The 24,840-nt window shown below is 35.3% G+C and overlaps 1 protein-coding gene across 1 annotated transcript in view; it reads right to left on the minus strand.

Moving 5' to 3' along the window:
- The window catches only part of CSMD3 (CUB and Sushi multiple domains 3), a 643,537-nt gene that overhangs the window by 349,419 nt on the left and 269,278 nt on the right, over window positions 1-24,840 (minus strand). The window contains exons 7-8 of the mRNA XM_063299980.1: window positions 17,020-17,334; window positions 594-671 (exon numbers count right to left, since the gene is read on the minus strand). Of these exons, the coding sequence (XP_063156050.1) occupies window positions 594-671; window positions 17,020-17,334 (393 nt within the window). The remainder of the gene's footprint in view (window positions 1-593; window positions 672-17,019; window positions 17,335-24,840) is intronic.

The raw sequence follows: 24,840 nt of genomic DNA on the forward strand, positions 1-24,840 counted from the left end.
CCCCTAACCATAGAATAATGGTTAATAAAGCTAGACATTTGAACCCTTGTGCATTTCTAAATATTTCTCTAATAGAAAATAATACAAAGCAAACTCTCTGCTGTTCCACAATAAATCTGTTTATTATATATAATGAAGATGTTATTTCCTTTTATGCATTGATATAAATGTCTTGAATCAAATCTGAAAGCTGTAGTCCTAAATATTAATAGGAAAATATGTTTCTTTCAATTCTTTCAATTATGAAGACATAAAAATAATTCATGATTACTTACATTAATGTAACTTCCAGTAAAAGCCTACTTTTAGGAGAAGAGGAATATATATTTAAATATATATTTAAATTTATTAAAAAATATAATTTAAATTTGGAATATTAACAGCCAAAGAAACATATTCTGGTGATGCCAGTCTTATACAGAGTCACTCTTCAGAGTACATTTACACTTTGCACATTCATCATGCAGACTGAAGAATAAATACTTCATATTGTTAAATGCTTAGATATATGTGAACAGTACAACACACAAACAACACAGACAGCACAAACTTCACTCTTGCACTAAAAAAGTAACAAAAAGAAGTACACTCACAGATAGAAAACTTGTTGCTGTTGTCTTTCCCTGGAAACAATTTAAATCCTCTAGATTTAAAATCTATGGCCTTTTTCACTAGTTAAGAAAACAAACAAAAACACGTATCAGATAAAGCAATCTAACAAGACTTCAATTCATTTTACAGTTCTTTTAATCATGGAAGTACAAATTAAAAGTAATTTCTTTCCAGTAGCATTGTGGACCCAAAAGACTTGACAAGAATATATATTTTTACACAAAAGGCAAATATTTATAATGTTTATATATAGTAATTACAAAGTTATATAGGAAAGGGGAAAAACACATATTTTCACGAAATGAATATACATTGTGCCTTTTATGCAAAATATTAAAATAAACTGAAATATTTTTCCATGTGCCATAACTGGAATTCTGCAACTTCATTGTGTAGTTATGGAACCTGGAAAACTGTGACTTTAATGATGGAGCACAATAGGCTTTTCAATCCTTTTCTTCTTAAATTGGTATTTATTTCCCTTATTAATGGGGACCATAATTTTATCTTATTTTTCCCAAAATTTTGCGGTGACATTTTATATCCGTTAAGGCATTTTAAAACACAAAGCTGGTACTTCACCCATCCTGTAGCACAATTTCACATGGACTAAAAATTCTACCCATGAGGATATAGGGAAGACCCTCGATTATCACCAGAGTAATTGCCAACAATAGTTCAAGTAAGCAAGCATACTGCATGAGAAAGTATTATATAGATTTGTTTTTTCCCATCTCATTTAATTATAAAGTTAAGTGACACGATGCTTTAATGTAACTAGGAAAAGGAAATCACAGCATTACAACAGTGCCCACAGATTTGGGATAGATAGACGATCTTCTAGCATTCTATCAATACACAATCAGCCACAATACGCAGTGCCAACGGGTTCAGTCAGCAAGGGTAGTATACCTGAGTTTTTAACAAAATGAAAGAGATTGATGATATAATGAAATAATATTGTTTGATATATTACTGGATTGCAACTTAGAGGATACATGCAAATTAACCAAATGTGGAATATTGAACGTACGGTGAAAAGCAATCTGAAGCCACGGTTAGAATATTTGAACTTTATATCCCATCAGATAAAATGGTTTTCCCTTTCACCTTTAATCTACCAAGCATAGCCCCGCACTCCTAATAACAGTCCCTATTATTGTTCTTATGCACATTATATAGTTGCAATGCTCTCATTTCTATGCAGCTATCCATACATAGCTGTGACCATACGCAAAAGTGGACTAAGCATCTTCATCTTTAGTGTAACAAGCATTTCGCTTTTCCAGCTGGAATTTCTGCTTCTACACAAATATTAAAGATCCAGAAATCTGGCATCTTATTTCTCTATGAATGCTTCAGAAAGAATGCTTACTGCCCATGTTGAACTCTAGCTAGCACTTCCCCACAAATTATTTCCAGATTTATTACTTGGTTTCCATCTCCCAAAGAAATACTGTGTTTCTTTCTGAGATAAAAAAAGATTTTATAGACAGATCAATTTTATATCCTTCCAAAAAAAAAAAAAAATCATAACTGCTTGCTTCTTTGCCCAACAGTCCTAGAATGAATCCTAGATGTAACCTAAAGATCACGGTTCAAGATACTGAGTATTTTTATGACTGTATCACTACTAGAATTCAACTAAATTCTGACCAAGCAATACACACAACTCCATCATAGCTTGTCACCATTCCTCCTGCCAAACCTTATTTTTGTAGCATCTTTTCTGATGAAAATATCTAGGGATCCTGAATTTTTCATAGTTTTTTTTTCCCCATGTGAGTTTGCCAATAAAGGAATCATCTTAAGATGGATTTTTTGGACATTCCCATTAACTATGCAATGCATTAGGTAACAATAATCAATACATTATGTTATTTAATAATAATATTGGAAACATGGTTCTTCTTTCTATTATTTAAATGATTATTTTTTTTAAAAAAAACTTACAATATTAATTAGCTACTTGCTTTTAGATCATTTATTTTACCTATTTATGCTGCACTTTGGCCAAAAAGTGAGATTCCTCTTTCTTGTTTTTTTCCTTATTATATTTTAGTGTACTACCCTAGAAGCAGCAGTGAATGTCAACTAAAGGGGAGAAAGAATCAGAATTCATTAGTAGAAGATAAGATGATTGAATATGAATAGGAGAGACAGGTGGAAGTCTGAAACAAGAGGCAGCTTTTCTGGGTGTTTCAGTTCAGGAATCAATTTCGTATTCTTCCCATTTTTCTTTTCCTCCAACTACCAAAATCTTGATCTTGTTAGAGAGGATTGTTAATAATAATAATAATAATAATAATAATAATAATAATAATAATAATAATAATTCATTTTCAGACATTAGGGTAGAGTAGAGAGGACACACAGTTAACATTAAAACCTTGGGTTTTTCCAATAATTTCTATGGGGAGATTTCATATTATCTTTGGAAACTTTTAAAAGTCCTTCTTTTGTGAACCAGTTAATAACTTAGGCTGAGATGGGATTTCTCTGCATATTTCCAGCTATTCTTATTCTTATTCTGTTCCCCCCCCCCCCCTTCTCCTACATAATTTCCAGTTTTCTTGGCTGGTCAATCATCATTGGCTATTTTGGAGATTGTTTTTTTTTAATTTATCAGATTTATTCAACCTCCCCACTACTTCATGACTCTGCTCATATCTCCTTCTTATACCTGGGTGGCACAATTCTGACCATCAATTATCAGAAATAGAGGAAATAATGATAGTCTGCTAAAGCAGCAGCAAACTGTTCCCCCTCTTTAAAAAAAAAAAAAAAAGCTTTTACCTAAACCAGTAAAAGTTGGAGCCCCCTCCCCAAAAAAGTTTCAAATAAATAATTAAGCATATGCTTTAGGCTATGATTATGCACACACTTATTTAGAAATAAGCCTCCTGCAAGATCTGAGTCCAATTCCAGGATCTTGGATTTGGCTACATACATTATCTCATATACTGAAATCATTGTGAATTTCTAATAATTGGTTAGATCATATCACAGGTGCTGATTACACATATTTCTTCTCTTAATATACAAATGGCGCATCTGCAATGAGGTGATATAGAACTATATTTTTTGTTGTTTATTCGTTTAGTCCCTTCCGACTCTTCGTGACTTCATGGACCAGCCCATGCCAGAGCTTCCTGTCAGTCGTCAACACCCCCAGCTCCCCCAGGGATGAGTCTGTCACCTCTAGAATATCATCCATCCACCTTGCCCTTGATCGGCCCCTCTTCCTTTTGCCTTCCACTCTCCCCAGCATCAGCATCTTCTCCAGGGTGTCCTGTCTTCTCATTATGTGGCCAAAGTATCTCAGTTTTGCCTTTAATATCATTCCCTCAAGTGAGCAGTCTGGCTTTATTTCCTGGCGTATGGACTGGTTGGATCTTCTTGCAGTCCAAGGCACTCTCAGAATTTTCCTCCAACACCACAGTTCAAAAGCATCTATCCTCCTTCTCTCATAGAACTATATTACACAACCTAAATAAGATATATTTCATTTACCAGTAACGAGAGGGTTAGAGCAGTGTTTCTCAACCTTGGCAATTTGAAGATGTGTGGACTTGGCTGGCTAGGGAATTCTGGGAGTTGAAGTCCACACGTCTTCAAGTTGCCAGGGTTCAGAAACACTGGATTAAAGAGTGAAAGTTGTAGAATAAACTCATAGTTACACTATAGGATATGATGTATTTTTAAAGCAGAAACAGAGAGGAAAAAAAAAAATGAACAGACCAAAGCACCTGTAAAGTGGGCAAAAATCTATAATTTTCTAGTTTTGAGATTTAGGGGGGGGGGGACCAAAACCTCTTTTGTTTCTTCATTTGTACTGAAACTTGAAATTTAAACTTTATTACAGCCAAAAATGAGCATAGAACAATACAATGTAAACAATCAACCCCCACCACCAAAAAAGTCACATGATGAAGAGGGGGAAATGTACAAAACCAATCAAGGTGTAGTCAAGCTGCCATAGTAATCTTCATTTGTATTCATAAACAATAATATGACTTCAAGTTCAACATAGTTTTTTTTTTCTTTTGAAATATTTCAGAGTTCAGGATGATCACATTAATTATTTCTGCAAACAAAAGAAAAACTTTGCAAGATACACTGATTTTATTGGCAGTGGAAGATTAATACTTCAGTCTCTAATTGCAGAATGTAAATTTTTGGGATTCCAAATCTACCTTCCACAGATATGGGCATCCCCCCCACCACCATTGGTAGATGTTTTGTGACATGCTGGCAGAATGGGGAGGAACACGCTCTTCATTCATCCTCCTCCGAAAATTCCTAAATTATTAAAAAAAAAAAAAAAAACTGATCTGTAGGGTCAAGGGACCTTTCAGAACAAAGTGGACGGTTTTGTATAGAGATTAAAAAGGGGAGGGGAGAATTTGTCCAACCTGAACAGAACTTTAGAAAATCAATGTACATTGAAATGTCTTGTAATTTCCATAAAGATTATGTTGAGATGACACAGGTTGAACACAGTTAGACAAAGAGAGTTAAAATGTTAGATGCAATTGGTATTTTTGTAGTAGCAGTCTGCTGGGTGTAGAAGTGTGCAAGGTGTGTTTTAAATATCACAATATTTTTTACAAAATATTGTTGACTATGACCATCACCAGCTCATCCTGCCTCCCTCCCTCCCTTGCATGACACCTAAAGGCTAGAAATTAAAATAAGAGGCTTTTTGCATGCAAACTTCCTACTGTGGATGGATAAGACAAAACAAATGTTTCTGCAGAACAAAGATTAGTCAAGACTTTGGAGACCCCAGTAAGCAGGTTTTAACATTTAGTATAAAAACTATATTTCTTCTGCTTGACTGTAATTAGAGATATGTTCTACTATATAGCTACAAAGAAACAAACTCCTGCAGGCTTTTTATTATTCCATCAAGCCAACCATGCTGTTTTCCAGTACAGGAGGATTCACACCCTTTTTAAAACATTCTTTGCTGATAGAGGTAGGTTAGCATTCCTTGTTGATACAGAACCCACTGCCCTCCTTATAGCAAAAGAGAATATTCTTCAATAAATTGAGATGCTAAATATTTGTATCATATTGTTTAAGCCTCTTTAAGGTCTTTCTGAGAAATAGTATCAGTAGCACTAATTTACAGCAGTATACATACATTATTATGTCAATAAATTACACTGCCAGGGTGACAGCTCAAAAACATTATACTTCGGTAGTAAAAATGTGCATGGTTGACCCTTTCTATTGCTTCTGCATGAAGCCAACTCACCCAACCAACATCAGAAAGCACCGGCAGAGAAATGATACATTGTGTTACATAGCAGCAATCTTTGGACAACTAAGTTTGCTAAAGTACACATTAATCTGTTTTGTAATGTAGCCTCTATAGGCTTCATATATAGGACACAGTCTCTCAAGATTAAGTATTTTCCAGTCCAAATGTGGCAGATATTTAAACTGTTTCTTGTCTTTCCTACTAAAATCAATGGAATTGATTTTAATTTTGACCTACACATGGCGAAAGACGCATACAAAAACAAAAACAAAAAAAGGATAGGAAAAATTACTTTCAAAATGTAGTGCATTAAATAGAAAATTGACATCTGCAAAATGGGGCTGTAAGATTTTTCTTTTTCCTTCTAGATCTTGCTGTGAAAATGCAGATCTTTTTGGAAAAGAATGGTCAGATCTAAGTAGAAAAAACTTGTTCTTGGTCTTCCTCTATTGTGCTATTTTTCCTCCTGCCCGCTTAATATGTATATGCAGGTGTTGTGAGAAAATAGATTACAAAGTAGCAAGATTCCCCATTTCATGAATAGATAGCTATGGGTATCCATAGGAATTTGTGGCTTTTGTCAGAAAGTTTAAAGCAGTGTTGTGGTGTTGCAGGGAAGAGCTGCCCTTTTTGTTATGCGTGTGCAATGTCATGATGCACATACTAAAGGGGTGGGGTTTGCACTGTGATGCCACAATGCTGCTTTTGACAGTTGGCTCCCCACTCTGCATCCCTGTGAATGGATAGATAGCTCAGGCAAAGTAATAGCTAATATTACATGCAACAAGAACAAATAAGAATGAGAACTTGTACACATTGTGACCTGATGATAAATGGGAGTTTCAAAAGCCATATTGATGTGACTTGAGCTTCTCTATTGAGGAGTAAATATATTCCGACACCTGTAAAATATTGTATTTTACACACACACACACACAAACACACACGCAGAATAGATTGGGGCCTATCAATTGAAAATAAATTATTAGCAATCTTGAGTGAAATATTTAGAACCTGGAATAAACTTCATATTAAGCAGCAACTCATTAAAAGCATATTGTATATGGACTCATTTTTGCATCACTTCTGGAAAAAAAATGGTATGGGAAGAATGATAACACAATGAAATATACCTCTTTTTACTTGGTAGTAAGAAATGCCCTATGGGGTGGGGTAACCATTTCTGTCTAACCTTGAGAATTAACTACATTTACTGCTGTCAGTAAATGAATCCATAATAGCAGAATATCATTAAAAGAAAAAGAAAAAAAAAGAACAGACAACACCATACAGTAATTCATAAGTAGATGTTCTGTTTAACAGTTTTTTTATTTATTTTATTATTCAAATTTAATTACCGCCCATCTCCCCCAAGAGTTTTGATTTTGTTTTATATTTAAAAGCCAAAGCCTCAGCTTGTTATGTTTTCCTTCATCCATATTTTTCTACCAAATGTATGCCAAATGTCATATGTGCAAAATATATTTTAACCAATATAACAAAATCATATTAGGATTGTGAAATTTTGAGGGCTTGTTCCCCTTTGACCAAAGTTCAGATAATGCACACCTCAAGGCTGCTTCTCAAAGTGGTGTAGTCGCCTTCTAAGAAATAATACCTCTACTTTAAGAGATATAAAGATTCAGCATTACTCACCATGGAGGAATGATGGGTGAAACTGACTGATCTTGCTGAGATGGATAAATTAACTTGTTTGATTAAAGAAAAGACACTATCATTTAAATAAAGTGGCCTACATAGAGAACAAACCAAAACTAAAGATTTGAGCAAAATATAAATAATATAAATATAAATATTATTATTTATTTATTTATTATTCAAATTTGATTACTACCCATCTCCCCCAAAAGAGGGACTCTGGGAGTATATATTATTTATATTTATATATATTTATATAAATAATATTGCCATGCCATGTGATTAAAAAAAAAAGATGTAGAAATATATGATGTATTTTCCCCCAACAGTCAGTACAAATTATTATTATTATTATACAAAACAACATGAAAACACAGCTGCCAGTTCTTTAGCTGGCATTTGCCTTCATTCACATTGGGTTCTTCCCGAGAAACCAGTTCTTCCCACGAACTTATTATTACTATTATTATTATTATTATTATTATTATTATTATTACAATTTATATGCCACCCAACTCCCAGCGACTCTAGGTTTTTGGTTTTTTTTTTGCTTTCAAGTCAGTGTTGACTCCTTAACCACTACAACAAGCTCCCTTCAAGGGCCCAGATAAAGTAAAAAATCATGAACCCCAAACTAATAGCATGTTGAACAGTAGTTGAGAATTGGAATCTTAGCTTAACATGCATACCTGTGATACCTTTTAAAGTTACATATTATTTTATAAAAAAATCTTTAATATCTGAATTGTAAACAGTCCATTTTACTAGGGTTTGGTTAAATACAAACCAGTCTAAGACAAGAGGCACTGGATAAACATATGCTTATTCCACTAATATCATAATGTTAAATAGCAGAAAAATCAAATGGCTAATTTTTGGAAGAAACATAAATATAGTCAAAAGCAAATGGAAGTAGGTCATCTGCAAGTGCTGGTTCTCTGAATAATTTTTATTCAGAGAGGAATATGATCCAAAATTCTTTATCTGTTTTACATTCCTTTCTCCTTTCAAATTTTCCTAAATCTAAAGAGATGTATCTGGCAAACTGGCAGGGATAGTGATGAAAAGTATTTACAGAGATGGAAAAGAAGTTCTACCTCTTCTTCTCTAACTCATGCTCATGTTGAATCATGGAGGTGTCTCAAAATCTACTTGCTACGTTTAACAGTAGGTTTTGTCAGAAGATAAATAAGATTTCTCTCTGTGTTTCTGAGTTGTCACTGAAAGTTGCCAGAAGACACGATTATTAGGTAAGCAGATTTCAAAGGAACTAGGAAAAAGCTGGGACTGGAAATGAAATGAAAAGGAACTGGGTAAGTTTTTGTCATGTTCGCCATTTCAATGTCTTGTTAACATCGTAACGTTTCACATGTCTAACCGTTCCTCTGTGTTCTACATGCTTGAACGTTTGCTGGTATTTTCCATTATTGCTGTGCTCTTTATTTTCCTACTTTGGAATGTATGTTTGGGTTTGCAACTCTGTTCAAGGTTGCTTTCCCAGGCAGATGTAATGGTTGCTAGCACCTGGGAGGGGGTGGTTGCTAACGAGCGCTCGGGGCGGGACTGGGTTGGAAGCAAGGCTTTAAGTTTGTATTTGGCGCGCTTTTGCTCATTCTCAGCTTTCTCTGTATTTGCATACTATTCCTTTAATAAATCAGTTATCTTTAAGCCCGAGCTTGTGAGACTGAGTATTTGGGATTAGGCAACCGTTACAGTTTTGGAATTTATGGGGAAAAGATAGGCAACCCAATAAAGAGTGATACATTCTCTGTTCTGGAGGGTGGAGAATAACTGAACACTTTTAATTCAGTGCAAGTTATGATTGGCTAAATTAAGATGAATACATACCTCTGAATTATGGTATTTGAAAGAATATTCTAAAATAATATGTGTGCAGATCCACCCCAACCCCCAACAATGCAAACACAAACTTTGATTTTCCCTATAACATTTTGTTATTTTATTTAGTCCTACAATATGTGTCTGTTCTGGAAGTACAATATGGAATCTAATATAAAGGAACTGTTGTTGGGCCATTCCTCCAACATCAGAAGCATATGAATGAAGTATTGAGCAGCAGTTCTTGAAAGGATTTTATGGATATTTGAGGCTTATGCTAAAGCTCCTAAGAAACCTTAGAAAAGGTGTTTTGTTTTGTTTTGTTTTGTTTTGTTGTTTTTTGTTTCTGTTTTTGTTTTTGGCTGTGGGGTGGGTGTGAAGAGAATTGCCATGGAGGTGCTTGTTACATGATCTGATTCCTTTGGGTGTACAAAATAATTGGGAAAATAAGGGATGGCTAATAATTATACCCTTATTTTCACATGCTTGGGTCTAGAAATAAGGACAATGCAACATGTACAGTACATGGCTCTTGGTTCTGTGTAATTGTAGATTTGGTCTTTAACTATAAATAAACCACCACCAACAGTAACAGCAACATTCACAGAAATTGGAAGGAAACAGTAGAAATGGTTTCTTGTCAAAAGTGGTCTTACTCAGAACATACAGCAAATCATCTGTTAAGTATCTGGAAGTAGTGCGTCTGTGCTGAGTTAAAAGTGGACATTCTTGCCAATAAGATACCTAGCCACTTAATCTGTATGTCAGAGCAGCAAGGCATTCTCTTTCTCTCTCCCTTTCTCTCTCCCTCTCTTTCTCTCCTTAATTCATGACTATCTGGAGTATCTGGAGGGTGGGATGGACTAGGCATTATGAGCCCAATCGAATAATAATAATAATAATAATAATAATAATAATAATAATAATAATAACAACAACGAAAATCACTTATTACTAAACAAATTTCTCCAGACTTGAAAATAATTGAGAGGGGTTTTCTGCAAGAACCCTTTCCTTTAGCAGGGAATTGCACCATTTTCATTGGTGTACTAAAAGTCTGGAATGTCTTCTCCATGAACCTGTATCTTTGTCATCTACTGCTATGAGCTTTATATTGGTTAGTTTGCTTGTTCAGACTTATACTCCACCCTACTTATTCATGGCATTCAGGGTAACTTCCAGCAACAAAATCACAAAATAAGGGTAGACTTTTAAGCATTAAATGGACTATAAAGCATTAAAATGTGTTTATTAAAATTCTAACTCTGAAACCCAATTTACATGCCAGTGAAAAGTGGGTTCCATTTTCAGTAGATTTAATTTATTCTTTTTAGTGAATGGTTCTTTCAGTGTGTGGGCATTTTAAGATTGGACAGCTTTATTTTCTAGTGTTTTATTGTGTTTTAGTATCCATTTTTTTTCATAGTGCTTATTGGTAACTTGAGTATTCTTCTAATGTATAAGGTTTAAACTCAATTTGTCTTGAAAAGTATTTGGTGTGTTTACCCTACAAGGTAGACCAGATCAGGAACCAATTCTATAGGAAGACTCAAACTATATTTTATTGAGATAAGCTACAGTGTATTAACCAAACCTTGCAATTCTCCCTATTATACCCCAATGAGTCAGGGAGGAACCAGCATGAGACTCTTCCTAATACTATCTCTCTTCCCAAGCTTAAGGAATGCTTTTTCCCTTTTTGTTTACATAACAGTTTTTAAATATTTGATTTAAAGCTATTTCTATGACTTTCTACATGATGAGTCATATTATACCTATATGTAATTGGTCTGTCTTTTAATAAGCATAAAAAGCAAAAAAATTAAGAACAGCAAGGGGATTAGAATAGCATCCAAATTTAGAACTGAACGTGGCACATATCTGGTAAAATTTGCAAGTCAGTTTATGTATAAACTCAATACTGAAAACTGGATATTCATAGGCATCTGGTGCAAAGCACAAAACAAGCAACAATAAAAACAGACAAACCATGAGTCACATTGTCACAATGCAAATGTCTTTTAGATTTGCAATCTGGAGTTAGATGGAAGTACCAAAGTGTTGTTTACATTGCAAATATTGTGATCCATAATTCATCATTTAACACACACACCCCAAAATATGGACACTTATGAGAATATTTATGAAGCCACAAAGTTATGGAATATTAGCATATGTTAATGAAACACAAAAGTTATGCAATTTCAACCATATTAAATGTAAGTGAATACTAATTCATTATTAACACTGTTTATTATCTGTATGTATGCTTCCTTTTTATACACATCCACACAGGTATACAAGTAACTTCCTATAGCTTTTCTTCACCAAAATTAGTCACAAAGAGGACTTTTAAATTATTTATTTATTTATTTATTTATTTCAGTCAAAGGGGACCAGTCTTAATGACACATTTATTCCTGTGGTGAGATGCTTATGACTTATACGTTGCCCAAATTTTATTTAAGCACTTTCGTGCAGAGAACCCTGGCAAATGTTTTCTTCATCTTAAAATTAGGCAGCCTACTAAAAGTCAGCTTACTGCAGATATTCTGTAAACTATTCTATATATTATTTTATATAATTCATATGATATTCTGTAAACTATTCTATATATATATTCTATATAATTCATATGATATTCTGTTGTTGTTGTTGTTCAGTCGTTAAGTCGTGTCCAACTCTTCATGACCCCATGCACACCAGGCCTTCCTGTCCTCCACTGTCTCCTGGAGTTTACTCAAATTCATGTTCATTGCATCGGTGATGCTATCTAACCATCTTATCCTCTGCTGTCCCCTTCTCCTTTTGCCTTCATTCTTTCCTAACATCAGGTTCTTTTCCAGTGAGTCTTCTCTTCACATTGTGGCCAAAGTATTTGAGCTTCAGCTTCAGTATCTGTCCTTCCAGTGAACAGTCAGGGTTGATTTCCTGTAGGATTGACTGATCTGACCTCCTTGCAGTACAAGGGACTCAAGATTCTTCTTCAGCACCATAGTTTGAAAGCATCAATTCTTCGGCGCTCAGCCTTCCTTATGGTCCAACTCTCACAACCATACATTACTACTGGGAAAACCAGTAAGGTGATGTCTCTGCTTTTTAATATGCTGTCTAGGTTTGCCATAGCTTTCCTCCCAAGGAGCAAGTGTCTTTTAATTTCATGGCTGCAGTCACCATCTGCAGTGATCTTGGAGCCCAAGAAAATAAAATCTGTCACTGCTTCCATTTCTTTGCCTTCTATTTGCCAGGAAGTGATGGGGTCAGATGCCATGATCTTAGTTTTTTTTTAATGTTGAGTTTCAAGCCAGCTTGTGCACTCTCCTCTTTCACCCTCATCCAGAGGTTCTTTAGTTCCTCTTCACTTTCTGCCATTAGGGTGGTATCATCTGCAGGTTGTTGATACTTCTTCTGGCAATCTTAATTCTGGCTTGTGATTCATCCAGCCTGGCATTTCTCATGATGTACTCTGCATATAAGTTAAATAAGCAGCATGGCAAAATGCAGCCTTGTCGTACTCCTTTCACAATTTTGAACCAATCGGTTGTTCCATGTCTGGTTCTAACTGTTGCTTCCTGACCTGCATACAGGTTTCTCGGGAGACAGGTAAGGTGGTCTGGTACTCCCATCTCTTTAAGAATTTGCCACAGTTTGTTGTGATTCACACAATCAAAGGCTTTAGCATAGTCAATGAAGCAGAAGCAGATGTTTCTCTGGAACTCTCTTGCTTTCTCCATGATGTTGGCAATTTGATCTCTAGTTCCTCTGCCTCTACGAAACCCAGCTTGTACTGGTATATTATATTCTACTTATTAGGTAAACTGAGATGGTATTCTACCCTTAGATTTAAAGCAGGGCTAAGCAACCCATAGACTGCATGGACAGTTCCCAAACCCTTTTCTTTTCTTGTCTCTTGTCTCTTGTCTCTTGTCTCTTGTCTCTTGTCTCTTGTCTCTTGTCTCTTGTCTCTTGTCTCTTGTCTGTTTCTTTTCTTCTTAATGTCTTAGCTCTTCTAAGGGGATATATCCCAAATGTGATTGTATATTGGTGACATGTGTATATGTGTGATTGTATATTGGTGGCATATTTCAGATTTCAGTGGGAAATAAAAGACAGAAGTGTGCTAAACCTCTACCTTTTAAAAAGTGAAAAAAAAATGGGAGAAATATCTGAGCCATCTGGGGGGGGGGAGGGAATTGCCACTGCCATAATCCTGGGTTCTGCATCCTTCCCACCCCCAAAAACAATACAAAAATGCTAGCTAACTATCCCTATTGTCTTGCCACTGTGTTCCCCCAATTACATATTTAAATGATATGCCACAACATCAGTTGTGAATACATTCATATTTTTTTTACATACTGGTGTTGTTAGAAGTTACAGATTGTTCATGATTTTGTCAATAATGTGATGTAGTCAATAACGGATTGTCCTTGATTTAGCCATAGGTTGTAGGCAATGTCATGACATAACAGGAACTGAATGGGTTTGTGAGGAAAGGAGGCCAAGGGAAATCAGGATAAAGAAAACAAATAGCAAAACCAACAGAAGCAGAACCACAGAAATTTTTAAAGAACAATGTGGACCTTCAGTTAAATGAGTCTTTCCCCCCCCCCAGTTATTTCTTCTGCAATAATATCAAAACTGGAGGAAATTTGGAGCAATTTTAAAAAGCCTCATTCACACATAATTATATAATTTGCTAAAGTATCCTATCTTTTAAAAAACTGACATTTTCCTCTCCATTAGCATCTAATGTTGAAGTCATATAACAATTTTTGATATTAAAGATATAAACATATTGATTCATGTGGAAGCAAAGCACTCAGTCAATAGGAGTATGGCCAGACCAATAAGGAAGAAACAGACTATTTTGCTTGCCATCTGTCTGAGCTAACCTATTGGTCATACTACAGCAGACCTGTAGTCCACTGAATTCTCTTCTCTCGCTATGCAAATTATACACCGCAATTAACGAGACTTCTGTCTACAGTGGAAAAATGCCTTCCTCGTTTTATCAATTTCTGATTAATTTATTGCATGAAGTATGAATGTTTTTTCCTTATTTCTTTCTAGAAATTTAACTATTTTTAGAGGAGAAGTAAATAAAGTAGAACTGTTGTGCAATTTTCAAAGAATACAGTACCATAAATATGGGATTTTAACTTGAAATTACTAATTTAATGTGATGCTTCCTAAGGTACTGCAGCTAAAACAACAATTTGGTGGGAAGGAAGGGGCAAGGGGAGACAATAAGATGAAGAAAGGTTACAAATATTTTGTACTCTTTAGAGTACTCAAGCGAGAAATTCTATGGGACCATAAACTTTAATACTTTGTATGTAGGGTGAAGCAATTAGCCCAGCTCATACATCACATTTTATTTATTTAATAAAATTGTACCTCAATCACAGAGGTGACATGAAGTCTCAGTTTTAACCATGGTTTGTTGAAACAAGTTAGAAACAAGCCAGATTCAATCCTGCATAAAAATTGTATAGCATGTTCAACTAATGCTATTGTTATTGTTATTGTTATTATTTAGTTATGGTTCTTATCTTGCTTATCTATGGATTTCAGTAAGTCAAACCATGACTAAGCTAGGATACTGCAAACCGACCATATATCTTCATATCACAGTTCTGATTAATAAGTCAAGTAATCTATGTTTCAAAATATTCCAAGTTTATTAGTTGACCAAACTTATATTCCTATATTATACTTAGCCAAAAAGAAGCAAACACCATTCCCATTTTTTTTTTTTTTTGTATTTGGAATAGTACCTACATTTATTCTGCAATCATGACAATATAAGCTCTTCTTCTTAGAGATGACGTCTCCCAATACAGCTATAGCCACATGGTCATGTACCACCTATTCTGAACTGTCTAGCAAAGAAGTCTGCATTTTCCCTGACCTTTTAATTGGATGGATGGATGGATAAATGGATGGATAAATGGATGGATGGATGGATGGATGGATGGATGGATGGATGGATGGATGGATGGATGGATGGATATATATATATATATATATATATATATATATATATATATATATATTACTAGTGATTGTAAGCTGTTCATTTTTAAGATGCCACTCTATTTTAATTGCTACTGCAGTTTGATTATCCACTAAAAGCTACTATTAAAATTCCTATAATGAATGCGTAGTAAGTTGAAACAAATATATTTTAGATTAATATAATTTGTTACAAACCAAGTACAATTTAATTAGTTTCTGCTATCAATTATGATAGTTTACAACTTTAAATAACAATATACAATTGTACAATATATATCTATATATTACTATATTAGGTATATGCAGTATCTAAGAATATACATCTATTCTTCGATCAGATTGAACCATTTTCTTCAGTTCAGATTTCAGTACTTTACCAAAACTATTTCATATGTTAAATTTGGATTGCATGATATCAAAAAATAGTAATGAGAATAAAGAACACTATTGATTGGAATAAGTTTTTTTTTTTTTCATTTTGAAGCTTTACTCATTGATTTTCTGCCCTTTGCATACTTCAGTATGCAATGATTTACACTACAATTGTAAACTTCCATAGGACAAATTGACATTTTTGCGCATTGTTGTTGTTGTTGTTATTACTATTATTATTCCACTGATGCTTATACACAAATGAATCATATTATGTAGGAGGATGTTATTGTTTGGTGGAAGTGGGGGTGGGTGGATCACTTGAAAACAAACCATGCAGGAAGTGAATTGATTCTTGTTGCAGTTTCTTAGAGAAGAAAAAGAGGAGATACAAATGTTTCAGTTGCCCTCAAAGTATAAGCCATGCCATGGAATTTATATGGGTCTATATTTCCTATTCATCACCAATATTAATATTAGTTTGCAAGACTAAACTATGCTGCACTTTCTGAATTCTGTTGCTAAATATAGTGAATCAGTCATTTCTAACAGAAAACCTTGCATTTCCTCCATTGTTCAAATAATAGTCCTGATCTTCTCCCATTTTACTTTCCAACTAAATCCTCTCCTGCCCTTTCATTGATGGAATCAAGGATGGATGGATGGAGATAGATAGATAGACAGACAGATAGATAGAGTCAGTTGGCACCTCTATTGTTGATGACTAAATGAACACAAGTAAAATAATGTCCAATACCTCTATGTGTAACAACTGCAAGTGAAATAGAGGATAGCAGTGGTGATAGATGTAGTGGTGCCAAGTGACAGCAACATCAGGAAGAAGGAATTGAGAAGCTGGAGAAGTACCAGGGCCTGAAGGAGGAACTAGAGAGGATGTGGAAAGTGAAGGCCAAAGTGGTCCCAGTGGTGGTAGGAGCACTCGGGGCTGTGACCCCCAAGCTGGGAGAGTGGCTCTAACAGATCCCAGGAGCAACATCAGAGCTCTCTGTCCAGAAGACTGCAATGCTGGGAACAGCTAAGATACTGTGCAGAACCCTCAAACTCCCAGGCCTCTGGTAGAGGACCCAAGGTTGAGGAAGACACATACCACCCATAGGGGTGAGAAGGATATATATATGTGTGTGCGTGTGTGTGTGTGTGTGTGTGTATGTGTATATATATATATAGTTGTTTGGCACCTCTATTGCTGATGACTAAATGGACACAAGTAAAATAACGTCCAATACCTCTATGTGTAACAACTGCGAGCGATTTAGTTCTTTCTATCTGCTCAGCATTTCTTGGCCGTCTTCTTGTAATTTGCGTATTTGCTGGTTGAAGGAAGAGCGATTCCTTGGAAGTGGCGAACTCCAGATCTGATTTTCTGAGATTCACGGCTTGCCCTCGCTGCTCTTCGGAAACTCTATGGCTGGTGACAGTAGTAAGACTGGAGACAGTAACATCAGCAGATGTGCTAGCAAAGGTATTATCACCACCGGTAGCCGCAATATGCTCCTCTAACTCACCGGTGGAGGCAGTTTGGGTCAAAGTGGAAGAAGAACCTGTGGGATACACAGTAGCACTAGATGCTAACTTTTTTCTTTGGAATGGTGTGTATATATATATATATAAATATATATTTCTTTCTCTGATCAAGTTAATCAAATAAAATTGCCATCTCTTTACAACATTTAAGATAACTTAGCAACTCAGTGCTTGTTCATTTAAAATAAAATCTGCCATACTCAGAGAACATATGTGCATATCAACAAACATCATGTACCTATTATCATAGCATTCCAAGTGTTAGCCAAATGGAAAAAGTGTAAAAATTACAATGCAGAACTGAGCAGCAGCATTAGCAGGTTGAAAAAAGTTTATTTTATTTTATTTTATTTTGCATCTTTCACTGATGAGTCCATCTGAGGATGGCATGTTTTACCTGAAGCTGTGCAGTAGACATGGAAAAACCAATGTTGACATATAAAGACCAGAAATAATTAACCAAAGTGACAGAATTTCAATAGCATTAAAGTATTATATGTGGGTCTATGCATGGTATAATGGTTAAAGTGCTGGATTAGACATGGGGAGACCTATCAAATCCATCCTTAGCTACAGAAGCTCACTAGTTGATGTCAGGCCAGTCTAACTTGCTAAGATTTCCACATAGGTTTCTTGTTCTGGGAAAAAAAATGGAGAAATAAAATAAATGAAATAAAATATAAAAAATAAGGTCTTTGAATTGTGCTCAGGCCCTGGTATAACTACACACACATGTCCATGATAATAATTCAGAAGTGGATTCATACTGCCTTCTCTAAAGGCATTTTTTGACTTCCCTATTAAGTCCACAGCCCTGGATTTTCCAGTTTTCTCCCATCTAAATAACTAGCTGTCTGCCTGCTTAACTTTTTTCAAGAATATCTATGGTCAGCAAAGTGGTATCACCTGCCATAACACATCCACACATGCAATATTTTAGCAGAATTGTTCTTACATCCAAAAATGTGTGATAGTTTTCTTTCTGAAAAAGGATATTTAAAAACTACAGTATAGATAAAATCCCTATGCAACTAGATATAGGGAGATTTTAAGGCATAAGAATGTGCCATTGATCCTTTGACTGTCAGCTGTGCATGCTTAGAAGCTGTATCAGGGCAATCAGAGGACTACTTATACCTGGACAAATTTCCAAACTGGTATGCATAAGAGAGGAAGAAACAGGATCCTACTTGAATTGTTCTTTCCATAGGGGCAAAGATTTTTGTTTTAAGCTATTGATTTCAAATGAGTCCACCTCTGCTTCAAACTATTAGGTAGAAAACTAGAATGAGGACAGAACAGTCATTTAATTCAAATAGACCTCATATGTATAACATATATTTAGGCAAGGAATAGATCTAAGTATTTGCACAATGATTGTGTAAAAGGAATATTAAGCTTGATAGTGTACCAGCAAGAATCTCTCATGCCAATATTCCATTCTGGCATCACTTTCAGGGGTTTTCTTCAACCAAATTCAGTCATTATTAACATCATTGTATGCACTTGTGAAAAACACATACACATTACTTATAGAACTTTAAGAAATGCAATAGGTTCAGAAAAGGAAAGTGAACACTGAAAATAAAAATCTTTCTGAGATTTATCAGAGGTAATTGTGCCACACAGATTTTGGTCTGCTGAAGATGGGAAAGCACTATATGTTATTAACATTAACTTGTAGTTAAAATTACTGTTTTAATTAGAGTATGCCCATTTTGAGATTATTTTACATACATACATATGATTACAAATCTTGCAGATGAATAAATAAAATGGCATATCATTACAATCTATGTTCCTTTAGGATGAGTAAGCACTCTTCCTCCATCTACCCTCTTTATCCCTAGTTTGATCATCCTGATACATTTTAGTAGCCAAACATCTCCTGAAAATGTAGATGGAATATCCATCCATCTCTCATCTCTCAATCTTCTGCTTTAGAACTATTGTTTACTGTAATATCAGCAAATCTAAAACTATTCTCTGTTTTAAAAATAAATTGTTTGGAGGAAATAACTCATCTTCCTTTCCAGTAAACAGAGTATGTAGACTTGGTATACATTTGAAACACTGGCCCTGTTAGCTTCCTTACTGTCTTGAAATATTGAAGGTGTGGTTGATATCCTACAGTTTTGTCTGAGTTACTTTGTTCAAACTTCTTGTATTTCTGGCTGCCTGATATGAAACTATAGCCAGACATGACTGAGGGATGTCAATATACACAAATAGCAAATGTCCTTGAGATACTGCTCCCCATCTTGGGCCTAATGTCACTGCTTCTTTTCAGGCTAGAGATGAGAAAACTTTACAATTCCATACTCAAAATATAGCAGCATGAATTTCCACTAAATCTGATATTCCAAGATTGTTTATATCTCCTTCTACATGTTGCCTGCCTGCCTGCCTTCCTTCCTTCTCTTTCTCCCTTTCTTTTCTCTATAAATAAAATTTTAGAATCGATTCAGAACTTGTAGCAAATCACACATAAAGACTTGCATTTCTCTGATGTTCAAATGGCAATTTCTGAAGTTTCATATGCAGATTTTTTTTTAAAAAAATATTGCTTTCAGAAATATTCCATATGATGTAAATATCCAATAGGGAAACAATGTCCATATTATACAAGTATTAACTATACCTTAGCCTTATTCCAATAATCACTGAGCCAAACCAATTTCCTTTCTCTGACATGCTTCAAATATTCTACATGGAACAAAGCAAAAGTCTTTAAAATCACGCACTGAATTACTTTGCTAAAACCTTGAAAACAAAGAAAGCAACATATACCAAGTAATGTCCCTATTGGTAGTTCAGTAACTTAACATACATAATATTCCTCATCTAATTTGCCATTGTGTCATAAAATGTCAAAATTAGGCATCTATCTCATTTTAAAAAAATCAATTTATGTGAACCTTAAAAAAAAAAGATGTATTCAATTTTGCAGCAAGTATGTTCCACAAAAAGCTTTAACTATAGCATTTAATGAAACATGATCTAGTATTTCTTTGATCTGTCATCTCCCGACTCAAATGCAGCCTGTCATCCTGGCATTGCTAAAATGAGTAGATTGTCATGGATTTGGCAGGCCATAATTGTATAATTGTGTTATTCTTGGTCAGAGAATTTTTCCATGGCACTCTGCAATGTTTACTCAGGCTAACAGCAGCTTTTGGAGGGTTTGGACAGGAAGAGAACTTTCACCTTAGTTGCTATATGACCTTAAAGGTAGATACTTCAGATTATAAAAAAAAATGTGGTTTCAATCAGTTCAATTAGAAAACTATGTGCATTCAGTTTCATTTACCATATGCTGTATGATATCAAAATTATGGAAAGGGGAGGGAGGAAGGGGAAATAGCTAGCAATTCTGGTGCATTCTGGCTTGAGTTAATGACACAATGTGATGACAAATTAAAAATAGTGATAGAAAGGGTGAAAAAGAAAACCACAGAATAACTTTCTTTAAAGAATCACATCCTGATAAAACAAAACAAGTCACAGTTCCATCAAAAGTCGATCAGAATGTTATATAGAGTCCACCTTCCCTTAAGCTCACAGAGTAGAATGTTACAGGATTACAAGTTTTCTCTACACGCACACCCTTGGAAGGGAGGAGGAATTTTTAAGAAGGTTGTGCAGGCTCTAGCATCTCTTTCACTCACAAAGCAGTGACATCTGAATAATGTCAGAGTGCAGCATAATCAATTAGACCACATGGACAATTCCAACAGACATACTTGGAATAAAGTAATGGACTCAGATTGAACCACTGCTCTACTGAAGCCCTTGAAAACTTCACAAGAGCACTTTGTCCTGACCTAGTCAAAGAAATTAGATTCTTGAAGAACTGTTCTCATGACCTAACTAGGAAAACCTCTTTCTATAAATCAATCATGTTTGGCTATGTTCACAAAAATAAGTGGTAGGCACACAGAATTTACTATTTTTGTCTGCTAAAAAAATGCCATGATATTTTGATCTACTGGTTAAGGCAATGGGCTAGAAGCCAGGAGACTGGAAGTTCTAGTCCCACCTTAGGCATGAAAGCCGGCTGGGTAACCTTGGGCCAGTCCCTCTCTCTCAGCCAAGAGCCAATCAGGCGTGGTATGAGAGTTCTAGTCCCACCTTAGGCATGAAAGCCAGGTGGGTGAACTTGGGCCAGTCCCTCTCTCTCAGCCCAAGAGCCAATCAGGCGTGGTATGAGAGTTCTAGTCCCACCTTAGGCATGAAAGCCAGGTGGGTGAACTTGGGCCAGTCCCTCTCTCTCAGCCCAAGAGCCAATCAGGCGTGGTATAAGAGTTCTAGTCCCACCCTAGGCAGGAAAGCCGGCTGGCCAGTCCCTCTCTCTCAGCCCAACTCACCTCACAGGGTTGGTGTTGTAGGGAAAATAGGAGGAGGAGGAAGGACTATTAAGTATGTTAGCTGTCTTGAGGTATTTATAAAAATAATAAAGGCAGGATAGAAAATCAATCAATCAATCAATAAAATATTTGTGTGTTCCTTGGTATAGGAAGGAAGGAAGGAAGGAAGGAAGGAGGGAGGGAGGGCGGGAGATACAATTATTCTTTACTATAAAGAATTATGGTCTGGGACACCCTTCAGTCCTATCATCCACTTTCTGTATCCATAATGTATCCATAATGTACCAGTTGTGGATGCATTATGCATTAAATCTGAAATGAGAGGAATGTTCCAACACTTCAAGAAAAAGGCCAAAACAAAGAATGAGGATAGGAAAATATGGTCTCTTTTTTAAAAAAAGTGCTGAAGAGCTATTTACTCTGTTAAGTTATGTACATAAAATATAAGCTATCATCCAGAGACAAAGCATTAAATTTGCAAGTGTGTACATGTTGACCACTGGAGAAAAAGGTACACCCTTAAACATTTCAATATATTGAACATGTTTACTTAATACAGAGTTGAGAATTTTAATAGCTGCACAGCTGACAGCAAGTAACTTCAACCAAAACATGACTATGAAAGAAAAGGAAGCCAAGGAACATACAGTACATTGCAACAATCTCAAGAAGATGTTGTACAATACAATAAACAGGAACATTTAATGAAACAGTGAGGATGCAAAATTTCATGTCCCCAATGAATAATGAGTTGGGATAAGGATGTTGGGTGATCACCAGTGACTTTGAGAGATATTTTGCTACTCCCTAATTAATTTTATCAATTAGTGCTCCCCTCTGTTCATGAAATAGAAAAATAGTAAACAGGCTGGAAATTAGGATGCAAAAAAAGGTGTGACACATGTAATCTGAGTTCCCAGGGTATGTTTTTTATTATTTTGTCTCTTAGATGTTAATATAAACCACTGAGATTCCATATCTATGCTATTTGTCTAAATTTACTCTTCATTTGAATAGCAACTGAAAAAAGTGAGGAATTAACTGAGATTTCAGGAGCATCAATTTGTGCTCTTAGAACCTCTGATTACTGCAGTGTGAATGCTAACATGAATCCTTTGGAGATACATAGTAAAGATATATAACTAAGGCTTCTCTCCCCCCCCCCCTCTCAAGGCTGTACTGTACATAAACTTAAAAGAGCATAGACAACAATTTTACAATAGTCTTTAATCAATATATATGTTATTTCAGGGAAAAAGAAAAAAAATCATAGGATGAAGTTATCTCCATCACCTTACAGTCTCTGAGTTCCCATATGAAGAAGAAATTCCACAATGCAATATTTTCATTTTGTCTTCTTTCTTTGTACCTTCTTTCTTTTGTCACTGCTAATTAGTATCCAGACTCTTTTTCATTTTGGAAGCATGGCAAAATTTCAAGAAGTTTATATTCTGTTGCCAAAGTTGCTATTTCAGAACATGAAGCTCATCATTAAAAGTTCTTGTCTTCCACTCCGTTATCAATTTCTTGCCTCTTTGCATCCACTCTTCACCTAACCTTCTGCTATTCAAGGTAATGAAACAGGTAGGGGAATGTGTGCATTGTTCAGGTCCACATAATTTCTTATGAGGTCCATGTACTTTCAGTTCCCATGTTATATTGGTAGCCTTTCTGCTGTCATCATGGTATAAGAATGGCTTTGACTTGGTTGTGCATTATAACACACACATTGGGCAAAAATGGCCTACAGTTGCACTCTGAGGTTAAAAAAAAAATGGCAGAAATGTCAGACTGGTCTCATGTCAGTTCATCATCACTTTGCTCCTTTTCCTTTGACATATTATTTTCCTAATTTCCAAATTTCTTCCTTATTTCTTGCTCTGTTTTTAAAGGAGAAGGTCTTCATTTACTTCACTGATTGTTCATCTTTCTTTCCTGTTTACATACTCTGGAATTCATTATTAATATTCAACAGCAACCATAAGTGCTGAGATAAGCAGAATTTCTGGTATTGATTCAAAACTGTTTTTGTAAACCGCCCAGAGTCCCTCCTTTGAGGGGGAGATGGGCGGTAATAAAATTCGCTAAATAAATAAATAAAACTATTGTTAAATGCTCTATTGGGAGCATTTAATATGTCCTTATAGTTCTAACTGCATTGTTCTAATACATTTCTTATCCCAATGCCTGCTCACCATGAGGTATATCTACTGTAGTTAACAGTGCATCAAATAATCCTATTCCTTTTTTCCGCACATTTTTCATTCAATCTAGAGATGACTGATTGGTAAAATTAACTGGTCATATAGTGTATTTCAATTCCCACTTGGTGCAGGATCTGCTAAATAATTCTGTATAGATAGCTATCCAACCTCTGTTTGACAACTTCCAGTGAAGGGGAACATACCATATCATGAAAAACTGACTGATAGACCATTAGGAAAATCTTCCTAATATCTAATCTGAATCTACTTCCTTGTAGTTTCTACTGGGTGTGTCATTCATTAGCATGGTGTACCATAGATGGGGTGTTCCATTCCTTTCATAAGATAAATATGGTGAGCCTATGAATATTCTTTTTTTACTTTAACTACTTAACTCTCTCTCCAGTGGTCTGTAACCTCTCTCATTTAAAGCCCTATGAAAGGTGCTGTTCACATCAGACTTCTTCAGATTAGGGAGAACTGCAAAGGAGAGACATGTAGAGGAGAAAAAATAGTCCCATTATTATCCTCACCAGAATGTAGACTGGAAAAGTAACATGAGATATTAAAAAAAAAAAAAAAAAAAGTATAATGAGATATTCTGAGATTAGGGCAGGAAATGTCCCTTGCAGACAAGAAAATTTGCAGGAAACTAGAGGACAAAGTTTTGAAAGAAACTCAATATTTGATTCCTGTAAGTTAATAACAATTTTTTGTTCAATACCCATTTACATAAGAGAATACCCTTCTGATGAATCCAATGTTATATGAATTGTTGCTATTGTTTGTTTCATTCTTGGTGTTCTCTGATCTTGGCTGTTTTCTTGCACACATTTCATTACCAGGCTATGTGACATCATCAGTGTGAGGAAGAGTGGAGTTTGCTGGCTGTTTACATTTAGTAGGTTGCCCTGCCAGTCTTGGTTAAGGAGTGGTTTCTTCCTCATTGTTT

The sequence above is a fragment of the Candoia aspera genome, chromosome 3 (genome assembly GCF_035149785.1).
Source record: "Candoia aspera isolate rCanAsp1 chromosome 3, rCanAsp1.hap2, whole genome shotgun sequence".
Taxonomy (NCBI): Eukaryota; Metazoa; Chordata; class Lepidosauria; order Squamata; family Boidae; genus Candoia; species Candoia aspera.